The sequence below is a fragment of the Ceratina calcarata genome, unplaced genomic scaffold, assembly GCF_001652005.2.
Source record: "Ceratina calcarata isolate Rehan_Ccalc_2016 unplaced genomic scaffold, ASM165200v1 scaffold180.2, whole genome shotgun sequence".
NCBI lineage: Eukaryota > Metazoa > Arthropoda > Insecta > Hymenoptera > Apidae > Ceratina > Ceratina calcarata.
In genome coordinates, this window is record NW_017139431.1 from 806115 (window position 1) to 820337 (window position 14223).

A 14223-nucleotide genomic window follows, 5' to 3' on the forward strand; every position below is an offset into this window, starting at 1 on the left:
TTAATCGGGACAAAATTGACGGTTAAGGGTTGAAAGCTTCATAGTCGATTTCATCGAAGTAATTCTTATCATATTAACACTAGAACTACCAAATCAGTAAAAATGACTGGTTTTCAATGGAGAAATGCATGTATAAAAAGAATCGATAGTTCCAGTGTTAAACATGACTACAATAATTGTATACGTTTATTTATTATTAGGAAAGAGATCACAAGATTTGTAATAAAAACGTAGACATTAAACGAGGAATATCCTGTTCGATGAGGATGATTGAAAATGATATCTTTAGACGATCGAGAAAAAGAGTTTATAAATTGCACTTTCCATCTCCTTCTATCATTTTTGTCGTTTCTTTCTGTGTCAAGATATCGGGTCTGAGTGTAATACTCGAGTGGATCATTATGTTCTTATCCGAGTGATTTAATGAACAGAATGAGTTGACGAGGAGGAGATGGAATAGGGAATAATGGCGATTGTGCAGGCAACTTTTTCCAATCGAACGATCTTGCGAGATTAACGCGCACCGTAAATGCGGTGGTATTATGTATAAAACGGCAGTATCGATCAGCGTGATGATGCTACTCGATGCTCCATAACAATTCAATTTGTGTAATTTGTCGATTTTACTGGCAAAGAGCATCCGCGATTGCGGTGCCGACATTCGGGTGTAAACGGGCCAACCTGGCCCCACGGTTAACAAAATACGAATTGCGTAATAATTTATGCTCTATAGGTGTCGATGATATATTTCGTTCCCAACGCGGATACGCGGGCAAATAACAACCGGAACCTCAGCTTCCGTCGAGATATTTTCTGCACTTCGTCAATATGGCTGTTTAAACGCTCGCTTCTGGTTTACTCGTTCTATACGAATAACGTAATTTTCACGCGATTCTGTTTCCAGGAAACGTTAGACGCATCGTTATAGCCCCGGTGGGTTTAATTGTTTCTTTCGTGGAATATACGAGTGTAAGGACTACTCGATCACGCACTCGATGATCTATAACGGGCTAAATCTTGTTTAGCGGGATACAGGTGTATAGCGTATATAGAGCTTGATGGATGGCCAGCACGATCTTGTGTTACAACGTGGTTTAAACGCCGTAAACAGTAATACGTTAACACCGTGCAGCGTTTGATAACTCGAGTCTTATGAGGCTCGTCTTCAGATCGTTGTGCCTGAGAGTAGACGAAAAACAAAAACGTTATATTTATAGTACAGCAGTTAAGTACAATGATAAGAATTGAATGAATCTTGTCATTCTCCCTTTGCTACTATTTGAAATCTCTTAAGTGTTTTTATGTAAATTAAGTCACAACGTGGAAAATGGAAATCGTTAAATGATCAACTGACTTATTAGATTCAGTTCATTTCACGGTGCATGGCCGATCAGAGGTAAATTGGGTAGTAACTTTTTGATCGTAACACGCGAAGAGGTGTGGCTTGCGCGTCGCTAAAGAGACGTAGATCATTGGATAATGATGGGATGTTCCATCCCGTTCCATTCTATTCAGCTGTAATCCCATCCTCCCTAACACAACAGTCATCATGTCGTCGTGGTACGGATCACTTAGGGATCATTAGCTTTATGGCGCTTCCGTATGGCCCGCCGTTCGCGTGCAAGTGGATATTGTTCGAAAGCCGTGCTACGATGCATTCCACGTTGCAAAAATCTATACGCTCTCGTTTCTTTCCCCGCGGGTATCCCAAAAAATAGAGAGTAATACAAATTTTTTTTATTTCAAACCATTGAACAATTACGAGAGAAAACTGTATCTGAATCCTTCATTCGTTCACCTATAATGAAATATCACGACATTATAGTATAATGTATCTTTTCAATCTCGCTCATTTATAATCTTTAAGCTAAGTGCGTCGTAAAAGAATCACCGTATCTTATCGCGAACGATCAGTAGAATCCAGATTCGCAAATGGGTGGTCTCGGTTCGTTTCGAAAATCCGCTCTTTACTAATTTCCTGCATGCGTACCGCCAGCGTTTCAAGGCTTCCGCCGAACCCTGATTAATCCAGACGCTACTCGATACTCTTGGACACGTCGACAACGATCACGCGCAGATGCACATACACGTTTACGGACGTTGGCTTGTGTAACGGCAAACCGCACACCGCGCCGCGGATGAATATCGCGAATATAATGTTACTGTATTTCATTACCAGAGCACACCGGATGCGCTATGCTGGTTCGTTCTCTTGTATCCTGCATCAGCCGGGCCGCTACATGTAGGGGCGCGCGCGCGCGAGCGATCCACCAGTCGACTCGCCCCCGTTGTATATTATCCCTTATGCGGCCCGGTTTCGGCTTCCGGACGTAGCATTCAGGAATATCACCTTACGCGCTTCCTCGTGATTCAGCCGACTCTCGAAACATGCTGTAATCAAAGGATTACACTAGCGGGTACCGGCGACGGTGCACCGTGGCCCGCTGTGTCACCAAGTCAGCCTCTGTTTAACTCGACCACCCCGGACGCTATAATCAGTATCACACGTTCAACGTCCGGGGTTCGTGCACTCGCACACGCCGCTGCAGGCTTCCCTGGCTAAGGACCCTTAACCCTGTAACCGGGTGATTTTCGCCCGAGTTGTCCCTGGATTTGCCTGCGAAATGTCGAATTTCCAGGGTGTCGCCTCGCCTGCCTTGTCATTGCTCCGTTAGCAGTTGTCCCAAACTCGACTTAGGACCCTCGAACGGTGCTGACACTATTGGTATGAATAGAGGCAGGGTCTGTTAATGGTTAGGCGAAATTTCCCTCGACAGACTAACTGTTTTATGCATTTTATTAGATTATAAAATTATATTAAATGAATTTCATCGGCAATGTTAAATAATATGACCCTGCATCGAGATCAAGCAAATTTCACAGACCAGTCCTCCTTACTGCCTAATTATATCGGGATAACGAGGCTAATTTCGAGTCACGCGGAACCGTTTCGCACTTGTGCGCTTATAAAGAGAATAGGATTATAAATAGAAGTAGAGAAGATAGCGGAATGAGAGAGACAGAAATAGGGAGACAGAGTGGAAGATAGAAATAGAGGGAGAGGGAGAGGGAGCATAGCTAAAGTTTCTCGCGTTCTACAGCTCTTCTCCATTATTATACCGAGGACCTGCAAATTGTAGACGCTTTCACTCGGATTCTAGCGCCACCCACTATTACGTGATTAACGCAGAGACTGGCATACGCGATATTATCTGCGCGAAGGCTGCGAATAGAATTCGCCAAGACAAGCGTCGCACTGAACGGGTACAATAGCCTCTGTGCTACCGTTTCATCGTTTTTCATTTTCTCCTTATCTGCAGATGGATCAATCCGTAGCTCTTCCCTCTATTTACGATTGCTATTTCTGTCTCGTGAAATTCATCGATTCCAGCCAACCTTTCCATATTTAGATCCCGTTAATTGTAATTTAATATCCTCTGTACGATAAAACATGCGACGCTCATCGAATTATAAATGGAATTGCTAACGCGACGAAACGTTCGTGCATCGTATTTTAATTGACTTTAAGAGTCTCCTTATTAAGTACGTACAAATCCACACGTATGTATGTGTATACGTACTACCAAATACCGTATTCAGGATTATTTACATTCTCCTCAACCAAACACGTGAGGCAATTATTTACACGGCTTGTCCATCGGTCAATTATACAGCCAATTATTCCCGGGGAACAGTCGACTTAATTACGGGGCCCGTGGCGGCCGCATCTTTTTAGGTCGACCACATAACTAACTTGAACGGAATTAATTGAATTTAATTTGGTACCGCTGGGAAACGCGGGTAACATCGAACTTGATTGAATTTTTATTGCTTCCGCCTTTTGTACTTCTCCGCTCGTTTCACGGGCCAGAACGAAATTTTCCCCGTTGGAAAATATTCAAAACGCGTCGCAGCCTATATGTATAGAACTACGCCAGTCGTCGATCCTCTTTATTGTACCCACGTTGAAACGAAACGAATTCGTGATCGGCTACACGTATTATCGTGTTCCACCGACGACGCGTCGTCGCACGTTTTTACGCGTTGGTATCTCGCCGCGCGTTGCTCACAGGGAGGAGTGTGCTTAATTCAATTTCGAGGAGGAAAGGATTATTGAGCTCGGAAAATATAGAAGTTGTATGACGATGAAAATTTCAATAGTTCCATAATGAGTTTCAAGCCGTTGATAATTAATTCAGCAAACTTATAGTCCGCGATCGAGTTAATTTCCGGCCACGTAAATTAGGATTTTAATCAAATCTTGGCGGGTCGTTTCGACGAGGCTGGCCGGGGTCTAACGTACAAAAATGTCAATTAAATCCGACGGAATATCGTTAAGACCGATCGACCAATCATCTCCTTGCAATTTAGTTTCAAACGCCCTTCTACGATCACTCGTTCATTTCCCCAATTAACTTATTCCATCGTTCCAATTTCAAAATTTGTGATGATTTCAATCCCTCCAATATTTTGCTTTCATTATCACGCTGCACTGTATGGAAATATACGTTCGAAGTGCGAAATGGCGAATCAATCGAAATGACCAATTTCTAGTCGAAACGCTCTCGGAATTCGTTCGATATTCTGATAGACCGTCCGAACTAAACTATCAGAGAGCGAAGTGCAGAAAGCGAGCGTTTCCGCTTTTGATACTGCGTACCAAGCGGTGCCATTGGTAATCTTTGTCGCTCATTAACGTCGTCGTAACCAACGAAACTTCCTGGCAGCGGTGCGGCCTACCAAAACCCGGTCGGTTGTTTTTTCCACGCCAAAAGTTCTGGCCAACTTCGGCCGCACCAGTTCCAAGCAACCGGCGTTTCCGATACTATTCTCGCTGGAGGTAAGAAATAGAGGTCGACTGCCGTTAACGACGAACAATTGTTGACGATAAAATAATCCTTCTGACGAATCCAGAGACAAAATCAAGTATTAGATAGTTCCAACAGTTTATGTATTACAGCATTGACGAAAGGAATAGTTTACAGTATAATTTTTTTAAGAACACTGTTGAAGCTTTTCTACAAATGTTATGCTGATTACACTTTTTGCGTGCTGAGAAATACATGGAGAAAATCGTATTCAACCAATGCCATTTTTCCTCGGCTTCCAGCAAATAATAAATACGCGTTATCGATATTACTTTTCAAACACGGAAGCATTCACCGATCCTTTAACCTTCTTCATTCGCTCATCGCACGTAGGGAAAGAATTCGTATCCCACGGGTCATAGTGGAGGTGGGACCATTTCTATTCATCTCGAAAAATAAAGGCGTGCCCGATCGCGAGCCCCGATAACCATGAATATTTTATCTGCATAATATCTCGGCGCGCTCCACCCCGCGCACGTTCACACGTACGCCCGAGTGGTACAAGTGTCCCATCCCCCATCCTCCTTCGCCGCGTTCTTTCTTCGACCAGCATCCAGGCAGACGATCCGACGTGCTGCTCGAATGGTATCGCGTGTAATCCACCGTGGACCAGCCCGGTTTCTGCGGCTACGGTCGCGCGTGTGGAATGCAAACCGACGCGAAATGCGAATAGAGCCGCACGGATTCAAAGTGCTACGCTCCCCTGTTGTACAGGAACCGATCGCTTGGAACACGACACAGGATTTTCGGTGTAATTTTCAAGCGGATTTTGTTGAGAGGAAAGCCACTCGAATCTTGTACTTCCTAGCAGAAACTTTATTGGGTTTTACGCTGAAGCTAGATCGCGTGTACAGCTGTTCAAAAATTTAAGAATTATGCATTAGATAAAACCTTCTTTTCAACTTTAGGATAAATTCAAAGATGAAAGACGTTACTCTCTGACCTGCATAATACTATTATCACATTCAGTCTTAAAGGTATAAGTTGTTCTACGTCGTCGATGGCATGAATATTTGAATCTTTTTAAGAAATTGGGAGAAAGTGGAATTTATACATGATTAAGCAATGATCTGATACGATTTAACGTGGGATTCTTAACGCTATGGTAGAAAGGAGCAGGGATTGGCATTCGATCAGCACGAAATCGATCGCGTTTCCAGTTATGCGTTCGTGATTTTCGCACGAGGTTCGCGTGTCCATCGTTGTCTCATTCCACGGGGCTTCGTTTCGTTTCCGTTGCTCGTAGGAGACAGGTATCTCCGTTCGTTAAGAGTTCTCGTTTGAAAACACGCGGCTCGTTTCATGTCGTTACGGGGGAACAAACGTAGTTCTCCAGTTTGCGGTAGTATTTCGAGCGGTTTTGTGCACTGCGTGGACTGGCATTCGCGTGGGCGTTCTATAAATGGGTTCTATGTCAATCCTGAATTTAATTTAATACCCTGCTCCACGGGCACGGATATAAGCATTAGCATATCTACTGCATTGTCACCGGTACCCATGTGCAATTCGTATGCCAATTTAATTTCCTATTTCCGAGGAGGAAGGGCTTCGCGAACTTCCTCCGAAAAAATAATTCCCGAAGAGCAGCAATAAAAGAGCAAGCAAAAAACCGCGTTGAGGAGAGCGGATCGCTTTTACGAACACCACACCGGCCGGCAGGGTCGCGCTTAATACCCAATAAACGAGTGCAGATGATCAGTATAAGCATACGGCTTCTTCCTGACTGTAGTTCCCGCAGACACTCCCACACTGGGGTCTCGAGGCCTCGAGCGGTCGATCCGCGTCCCGCTAGTGTGGATCACTCACGTACGCACGCACGACCGTGCGTACAATCCCAGCGCCGCGCCGCTTTGTCGTGTCACGCGTGCGGTTTCTCCGGTGTCTGCGTGTGCTCGTGCCCGCGTCTCTCTCGTCTCTCACCTAAGTTTATTGTTAGAGGGGCCGGTTAGCCGCGGTCGGGGCATCAGGATTTAGTGCTTCTTACACGCCCATGCCGGTACCACGCGCCTCTGCACGCCCGCTTCGATCGTACGCCGATTGATCCCGCGTTCTCAAGCGTGTGATCAATTTTCAGTCGGATGGATCATCGTTTGAGGCGGATAGAGAAAGTGAATTGTCATTTTTATTAACAGTTTTCATAGTGAGAAGTGCCGCTTTTTTTTCAAATGTGAAAAGAACTTTTTTATTCTTAAAAAAATGTTGCCTTAACAAGCGAAGTTCTCCTTTTGCACAAATAGGGAATGAGGTAAAGCTATAGAGAGACGTGCTTATTTTTTTGTTGTAACGATGTATGTACAGATGATATCGTTTCATCGAGTACGATATCAGCAGCCGAACGTTTTCATTCAATTTGTCTGTGTACGGTAGCCGCAAAAAAATCGCGATATCTGTCAGATATTGGAGGCTGGGTGGTTCCGTTTCTGCCGGATGAGAGAGCCGAGACTGCTTTCCGCGGGCGGGCGAGGCACGGGACGCGGAATGAAAAACGCGAAATTAGGATTCCGAGGACACCGAAGTGCCTCGAACACGAAAAACCAATTGCACTAGTGCTCAAGTGCCAGTAGCGGTGGGGGGTAGTTGGGAACAGTACAGAAGGGTGACGGCCTGGTGCGTCGGTTGGCGAAATGCGCGAGGATGGCTAGGGGAAAATTGACGGCGTGGTGTAACAGCGGTTCTTTGTGCACAAACGTTCGCGTCAAAGCGCAATCGTTGGGAAAACAGCGAGCCGGAAATAAAAAATTGCGATCCACGGATAAAAGTGAAATTTACATGGTCGGGCGAACGCTTAACCCTCTCTGCCTTCGTTTACCGCTACTCGCGTGTAGAAAAAAGAAATGTCAGAAATTCATTGACACTGCATTTAAGTGACTATTATTTAATGAAGGATAATTCGCGATACATTCATATGGCGAACCATTCCTCGAGGATGTCATTCGTAGTATCTTTGAAATTGACGTCAGAGGAAAACGTTTCAATTCTTCTCCGCCAAGTTTCGGTCGTCTCGCAAGGTTTCAGTACTGCTATTCCCTAATACAGCCCAGGCATGCTATCATCCAGCACCCCGTTCTCACACCCTTTCATCTTCAGGGTCCTAATTAACTTTGGTAATTATGTGTACGCCCGGACAGAGAGGCTTTGCACTCGCTCCACTTCGAAAGACGCGGTACACGAGTGAAGAGAAGCTGGAAGAAACAAGACGGCTAATGCAGAACGATGCACGCACGAGCTGCCACACTACCGAGCTACCGCTACCGTTGACTAGAATCCTCTATAAATAGCAAACGAAAGGAGATCTCGCCAGATTTGACAGTTCCTGACGAGCGGCAGTTCCGATAGTTATGCCGTTTCTTGAAAACGAGGGTTTCCCCTTTCTCGGCCAACCTTCTTTCTATAGAATCATGTTTACTCTAATTTCAAAAGCACCGATTGGCTTTGTAAAGGGAAACCTCTTGATTACATTAAGAAATCAGCAGTAGAAGATTAGACAGATGTGTCGATGAAAAGCGTTTACAGATTCCATATAAAATATTGCGTTCATAAATTTTTTTATAGAAACGAATTTGGAGTGATATAATTTCTCGTGGAGACATCAGTCTTTCACTTTTGAGTAATTTTTCCTTAAGTCTCAAGGGCAAGAAATAAGAGGGTCGGTCTGGGCATATGAGCGCTTGAATTTTAATTCGGCGACTTCTGAAAATTTCGTTACTCCCAGCGTGGTCGTAGCTCGCGCGTCATACGCACATACATTCACGTGAGGATACGCCCGCAGACGACATCCAGGAGTCTCGCAGGTTCCGCACACAGAAGCGACGCGCGATTTACGTACACTGGAGCTTTACGTTCCATGCCGCACACCTGTGCAACGCGTAATTCTCATCCCTCTCCGCTCTCGTCGTCTTCGGATATCTTCCATTGCTCGCTCGTACGGTTTAAACGCAACCTTGCCTCCGCTCGGAGGAAACTAGCAGAATTTTCCTTTTCAAATTGCGTTAACGCTCCGTTCCGAGGAATTTTCCATTCTAACTGTTAGAAATTTCATTTTGACGACCTCTTTGCGTACCAAGCTTTAACGATCTCAGCGTCCGAAAGCGTTGTAACATTTTTATAAAATTTTCATGCGAATTAAAACGTGGTTTGATATATGGGTACAGAATTTTATCATCTGGATTTTTTTGCAAACTTTTTTCATGATTGTTTCCTTTACGTCAACAACATGAATAGGTATTTCAAACAATTGAAGTATTCATAGCTGAATTCAATTCAACCATTGTTAAAAGGGTTAACGTTTGTGAATCAAGCTTAGAGTATCGCTATTGATACATGTAGAACGTACCGATTTGCTGTTTTACTGTAAACGCGTGATTGAGGAGAAAGATAAAAATTCAGCATGCATCATTTCTCGAATGTAAATCTGTACGTGAATACATCTGAGACGGCATTTTATTTCGTTGCCTGTTTAGAGAAATCTATACGTTGTATCTATGTTAGAGACATCAACCACTGCTGATTAGAGATGATTTTTATTTTTAAAAGTTTACAAATACAGCATGCAAAAATCCGTTTTTGAAGTTTTCGGCATTGCACCCTTAAGGGCCTCAAAAAAGGAGAAATGTGTCTACGAATTATTTTAATCTTTTACGTATTTGACATCGAACGGTTATAAATAAATTAATAGTTAATTCTATAAATTCATATTGCGGGCGAAGCCAGTGGACGCGAGTTGCAATGTATAATTTTCGTTTGACAAATCTTAAGATGGTAAATCAAGCGACGCGAACCCTCAGCAGTCCATGTTTTCGTGTCCCTTTGCAGCGCATGAAGCAACGCGACGCGACTTAACAAGCCCATTAATTAATAATACCTCGCAGGGATAATTTGCGAACGGTGCTGTCTCGCATCAGCACTGCCATTGTTCTCGGTGTCGACCCTTCGCCTTGCGAGGCGGAGGTTTCGTTGGTGCGCTTTAAAAATTGATCCGCCGATGTCCCCAGACGCTGTGCGGCGCGGCCACTGGGACTGGCAGCGCGTAATTTTTCTGACGACGTTCTGAAATAAATATAAGAAACACGACCGAGGAACACCGCCGGGAGAAACTACGTCCTCGATATAGTAAATCAAATTTGCCTGGAACGCGGGGGCGAATACATCGCAGTTTTTCGAGCCAATGATGATTTATCGGGCCGACGGAGCTTCACTACGCTTCGATGAATGAAAAATAACTCTATTTGTAGAAAGTTACGCGAAGAGCTATGACTACATGGCGACACTTGCTGCTATCGAGCTTTTTGTTGCGATTTTCACAATTCTAAACGTAGTGAATAATAAATAACGTTTGTTATCAGATGGAAGATGCTTTTTCAACTTTCAAATTGTATTTAAATGCAGAGAGGGTGGGTTAAACATTAACAAAGAAAAAAGTTCACATTTTATCATTTATTTATAAAAACAATTACAGCGAAAAGTAATATTCCATAGAAAAATAGAAAATGAATCGTATCGTTGAATTATCGTCGAATTTAGTGTATTAATATTCATTCATTCCTTTAGAACGTGTCGCTATACTTTCTTTTTATTAATTACGCGACAAGTCACGCGGAAAATCGTCGCATGTCCTGTCAGACCCTCCACGAAAGGGTTCGGAGCACGTGCAATTTAACCTACGCGAAGGAACGTTCTCCATTCTCCCGGCGAATAACCCTACGCCCGTCCTCGACGTGACAAGTCGTCGCTCCACGGCCGTGTTCGTGCACCCCGGGGTTGGAACCGGCTGCCACGTCGGTCCGCCGACGGTGTCTGAAGAATTAATTAAGACGATGTAATTACCTACTTGGATCCGTTTTAATTCGAACCCGGCGGAGTTGATTCGCCACGTTGCGCAAGTAAACTGTGTTTCCATAGCGTGGCGCGGCTCGGCCACTTAGCATGCCGGCAATAAATGCATAAGGATTACGGCTGCGGCGGATGGTTTAATTTATGAGTATCGGTGAAAGTAAAATTGTTGCGTTGCTAACGCACAGTTCCAGTTTCTGTTGATTTCTCAAAGACTACGGTGCCGCCAGGGTCTACTTATATACTATTGGGGAAAACTGTCTTGCCTGCGGGTATTTTCATTGACTGATTAATTTAACAGATTAATAAACTCGCGTTCTTGAATTGACATCAAAAGCACCGACGATCTGCACGAGGAAAATAAAAAGAGATAATTAAAAAAAATTAGCCATACTTTTTACAAAACATTATGGATGAAAATTATAATTGTTCATTTAAAACAAGCGTGACGAGTGAAAATTCATCAACGTGAACTGCCTCGACGTGAACCTGGACAGAGACATCCCATCAGAATTTATTCGCCGATTTATTCTCGCGATATTATCATTCAATTTCGGTGGCAGACGTTTAGATTCAATTAACTTTGCAATAGTTGTCTCATATTAAACTCAAACATCTGCTATTTTGTATTAAAACATTCCGCTGCAGCGTGTCCCTTTTAAGACTAACAAAACAAGGGGAGAACTGGCATTTATGAAAAATTGCACGATTTCCATTTTTTAGAAGCAGCAGCCACGACCCGCGAAGCGCGGCATCGATCCTTGATCCCAACTCGGTATCGCGATGCTCCTCGGTAACGCCGGCACGTTATTAAGAGATAAAAATGCAGTTAAAAACTATTACTCCGTGAGCCGCCCCATACCGCCGTACTCGCAGTGGATTCACCTCGAAGAAAGCCGGTGGATTCTTCAGTGAACTATATCCTGGAGCTTTCGCCTGGGAGCACCTCCTATAGGTAAATGAGCTCTTATCGCGAGCCTCGCGCGAACCTCGCCGCTAAAAACGTCACGCGCCAAGTGTTAACACTTTAACACCCGACCTCGTATACACGCGCGAATCTTCCTTGACTCTTTATCCCTCGTTCGCGTTTATCTCTTATCGCGGACGTCTTTGGAACCGTAAATAAAGAACGTGTTAACAGTGTGTGTAGCTTACATAGCATATTGTATGGTTCGGTGTCGGTGCAAAAAGTGGCCCAGATGTGAAACGTGAAGAGTCGGGCGGTGAGTGGAATGTTAGTGCCGAGAAGGTTACGCGTTTCAAGATCGTTTCCTCCAAGATCCGCGTCACTCGGGTGCGAAAGAAGAGCACGGGAAGAAGGAAGGAAGCGTACGGTCACAGGAGGGGCATTGTTTAAGTTCCCCGTGGCTAATACGGCGGCGGAGGCGGCGAGGTTTACGTGGCCAGGACGAAAACTATGCGGCACGCGGCACGATGACGGGGCCAAGGAACGGCGGGCTAGCGGGCGGGAAAAAGCTGGACTTACGCCAGGAACCGCGTCACAGTTGGACAGTGTTGCTGATGTATTTGGGCATCTGCGCCGCGCTGCCTGTCACGATTTTCTCCGGTTGGTATTCGATAGTCATCTTACTGTCCTTTGCGCTTCGTTAAACGAATACCTCCTTCCTGTATTCCTCTTCGATTCGCTGCGCTGTCCGCAGCTGTTGTTGTTGTCTCGTCTTTTCTGTTTGCTCGGGGAAAAACGGTCGGAGTGGCCATTTCGGAATTCGCATCCTCAGTCAACAGCGGTCGCATCGAAATTTTTCTCGGATATTTACCAGCAGTCAGTTGCTTTTTCCTCCGTTCCCGAATTCCTCAAAATAATTGGGAATTGTATACTGACCGGTCAACACGTTTAACTAGATCCTCCATTTTTGACTATGGATTTTGTGTAACGTTATCCATTATTGCACAACGATTCGAAATTTGATACACGATTTTGTTACTAGCATTCCCGTTATGGACGCGTATCAATGTTTCTCTCTTTTCGTGAAATTCAAGACGAAAAATTAGATATTCTATTCCATTATCTGACCGTTCCGCGCTACGTTTCCTTTTGGTCAGTTTTTAAATTAGTACGACGGATGGATGTAAAAAGCGAGTACATTTAGAGATTGGTGATATCGCTACGGTTTTTTCTTTCCCTCGAGTAGTAGAAAAAAAATAAGAAAAAGGAGAGAAATGAGGAGAGAAGAAGGAGCGACGACGCGATTCTTCAACAGGGAAATAGAGGAAAGTTCCATGAATTCGTTCCGCGATATGAACTCGGACAATCCCACCTGAGAAATGAACCGCATAAATCACGATACGCTCATCAAGCTCCGGGTCGTCTCAATTTTGCCAAACTTTTCCCCACAAATCTCTCCTCCAACCGCCTAGGCGTCGCCATCTCCATCTCTTTAAGAATTCCTTCGAGTCTCTGCGCGTCCCGCGCCTCGTGACGAGTCAATTTTAGAACGATAAAAATGTTTCTTCTTACGTGCAAGACACCGTTTTTTTTTTTTACGTAATAATAACAAAGAGAACAGGACGTCAGCACGGTAATTGTGTTTAGAGACTCGTCGAAGTAAATATATCTTAACATATCAAAACATTTGTGTTATACAAAGTTGTATTTATAGCTCGATCAATCTATTATTAATCCTCCGTACAAATATCTCTAGCGTTTGCAAATTGACGATATCGCGTAAGAGAATTGGACAGGCGTTCCTCTATTTGAACTGTCACAATTTCAGTGGTTGTGACGGTGTTACAGTTCATATGGGTAGCAATCCGTGCTTGTCGACAAAAGTACGTATATCATTCAATACTTGAATGCGGAGGTTGATAAAGTTCGTATTGAACGTTGCACGGCCGTGAGTTATAGTATTCAACATATAAATTGTTACGCATAGCCCTGTTTGATACGTGTACTCGACATTCTCATTTGAATGTAAGCGAATCTATATCTATTATTGCAGTAACAATATTTCATTGTCGAGAAATCAATTACGCGAATGAAAAGGGGAGAAAACCATTTTGACAAAGATTAATTGCATTTACAACATAATATACGGTTTATTTCTTACAAAAGGTGATTGATTGAAATACTTCATAAATCTAATAATTTTAATTTTCAACTGTTAAGGTCAAATGAAATTAAAATGGCTACAAACTGCGAGCGATTTCATGCTCAATGAATTTAGATGTGATATTCAAATGGTGAAATAGAGGGTCACTTCCATATCTGTTTTTTTGCTCACTCCTCTCGAAGTCGGTTTTGTCACGTGGAGGCGACAATCGCACACGTCGCAATCATCGAAATTCCATTCGCCGTCAATTAACTGCGTTTCACGTTCCAATCTAACGGTCGATAATTAATGTAGAGAATTTTAATCGACGTCGTGCCCAATACGCTCAATTCGATTGAACGCGGACGCGTTAACGAGCTCTGCACACCGATCGCTCGTAGCTCATCGTCTCTTTGGGCAATCGAAACCGTTTTTCGTCCAATTGAAAGATTCCGATTTGTTTCGCGGATTTGGCG

At 43.9% G+C, this 14223-nt stretch overlaps 1 protein-coding gene across 3 annotated transcripts in view; it reads left to right on the forward strand.

The window, feature by feature from the left end:
• The first annotated feature begins 6673 nt into the window (after positions 1-6673).
• The window catches only part of LOC108633072 (lachesin), an 83338-nt gene continuing 75788 nt past the window's right edge, over positions 6674-14223 (forward strand). For 2 of the 3 annotated variants that reach the window (XM_026810884.1, XM_018038052.2), the window contains exons 1-2: positions 6674-7113; positions 11421-12264. In XM_026810884.1, coding sequence (XP_026666685.1) covers positions 12132-12264 — 133 coding nt within the window. In that variant the 5' untranslated portion in view covers positions 6674-7113; positions 11421-12131. Of the gene's footprint in view, positions 7114-10601; positions 10684-11420; positions 12265-14223 lie in introns of those variants that run through there. The other variant, XM_026810885.1, reaches the window with a different exon arrangement.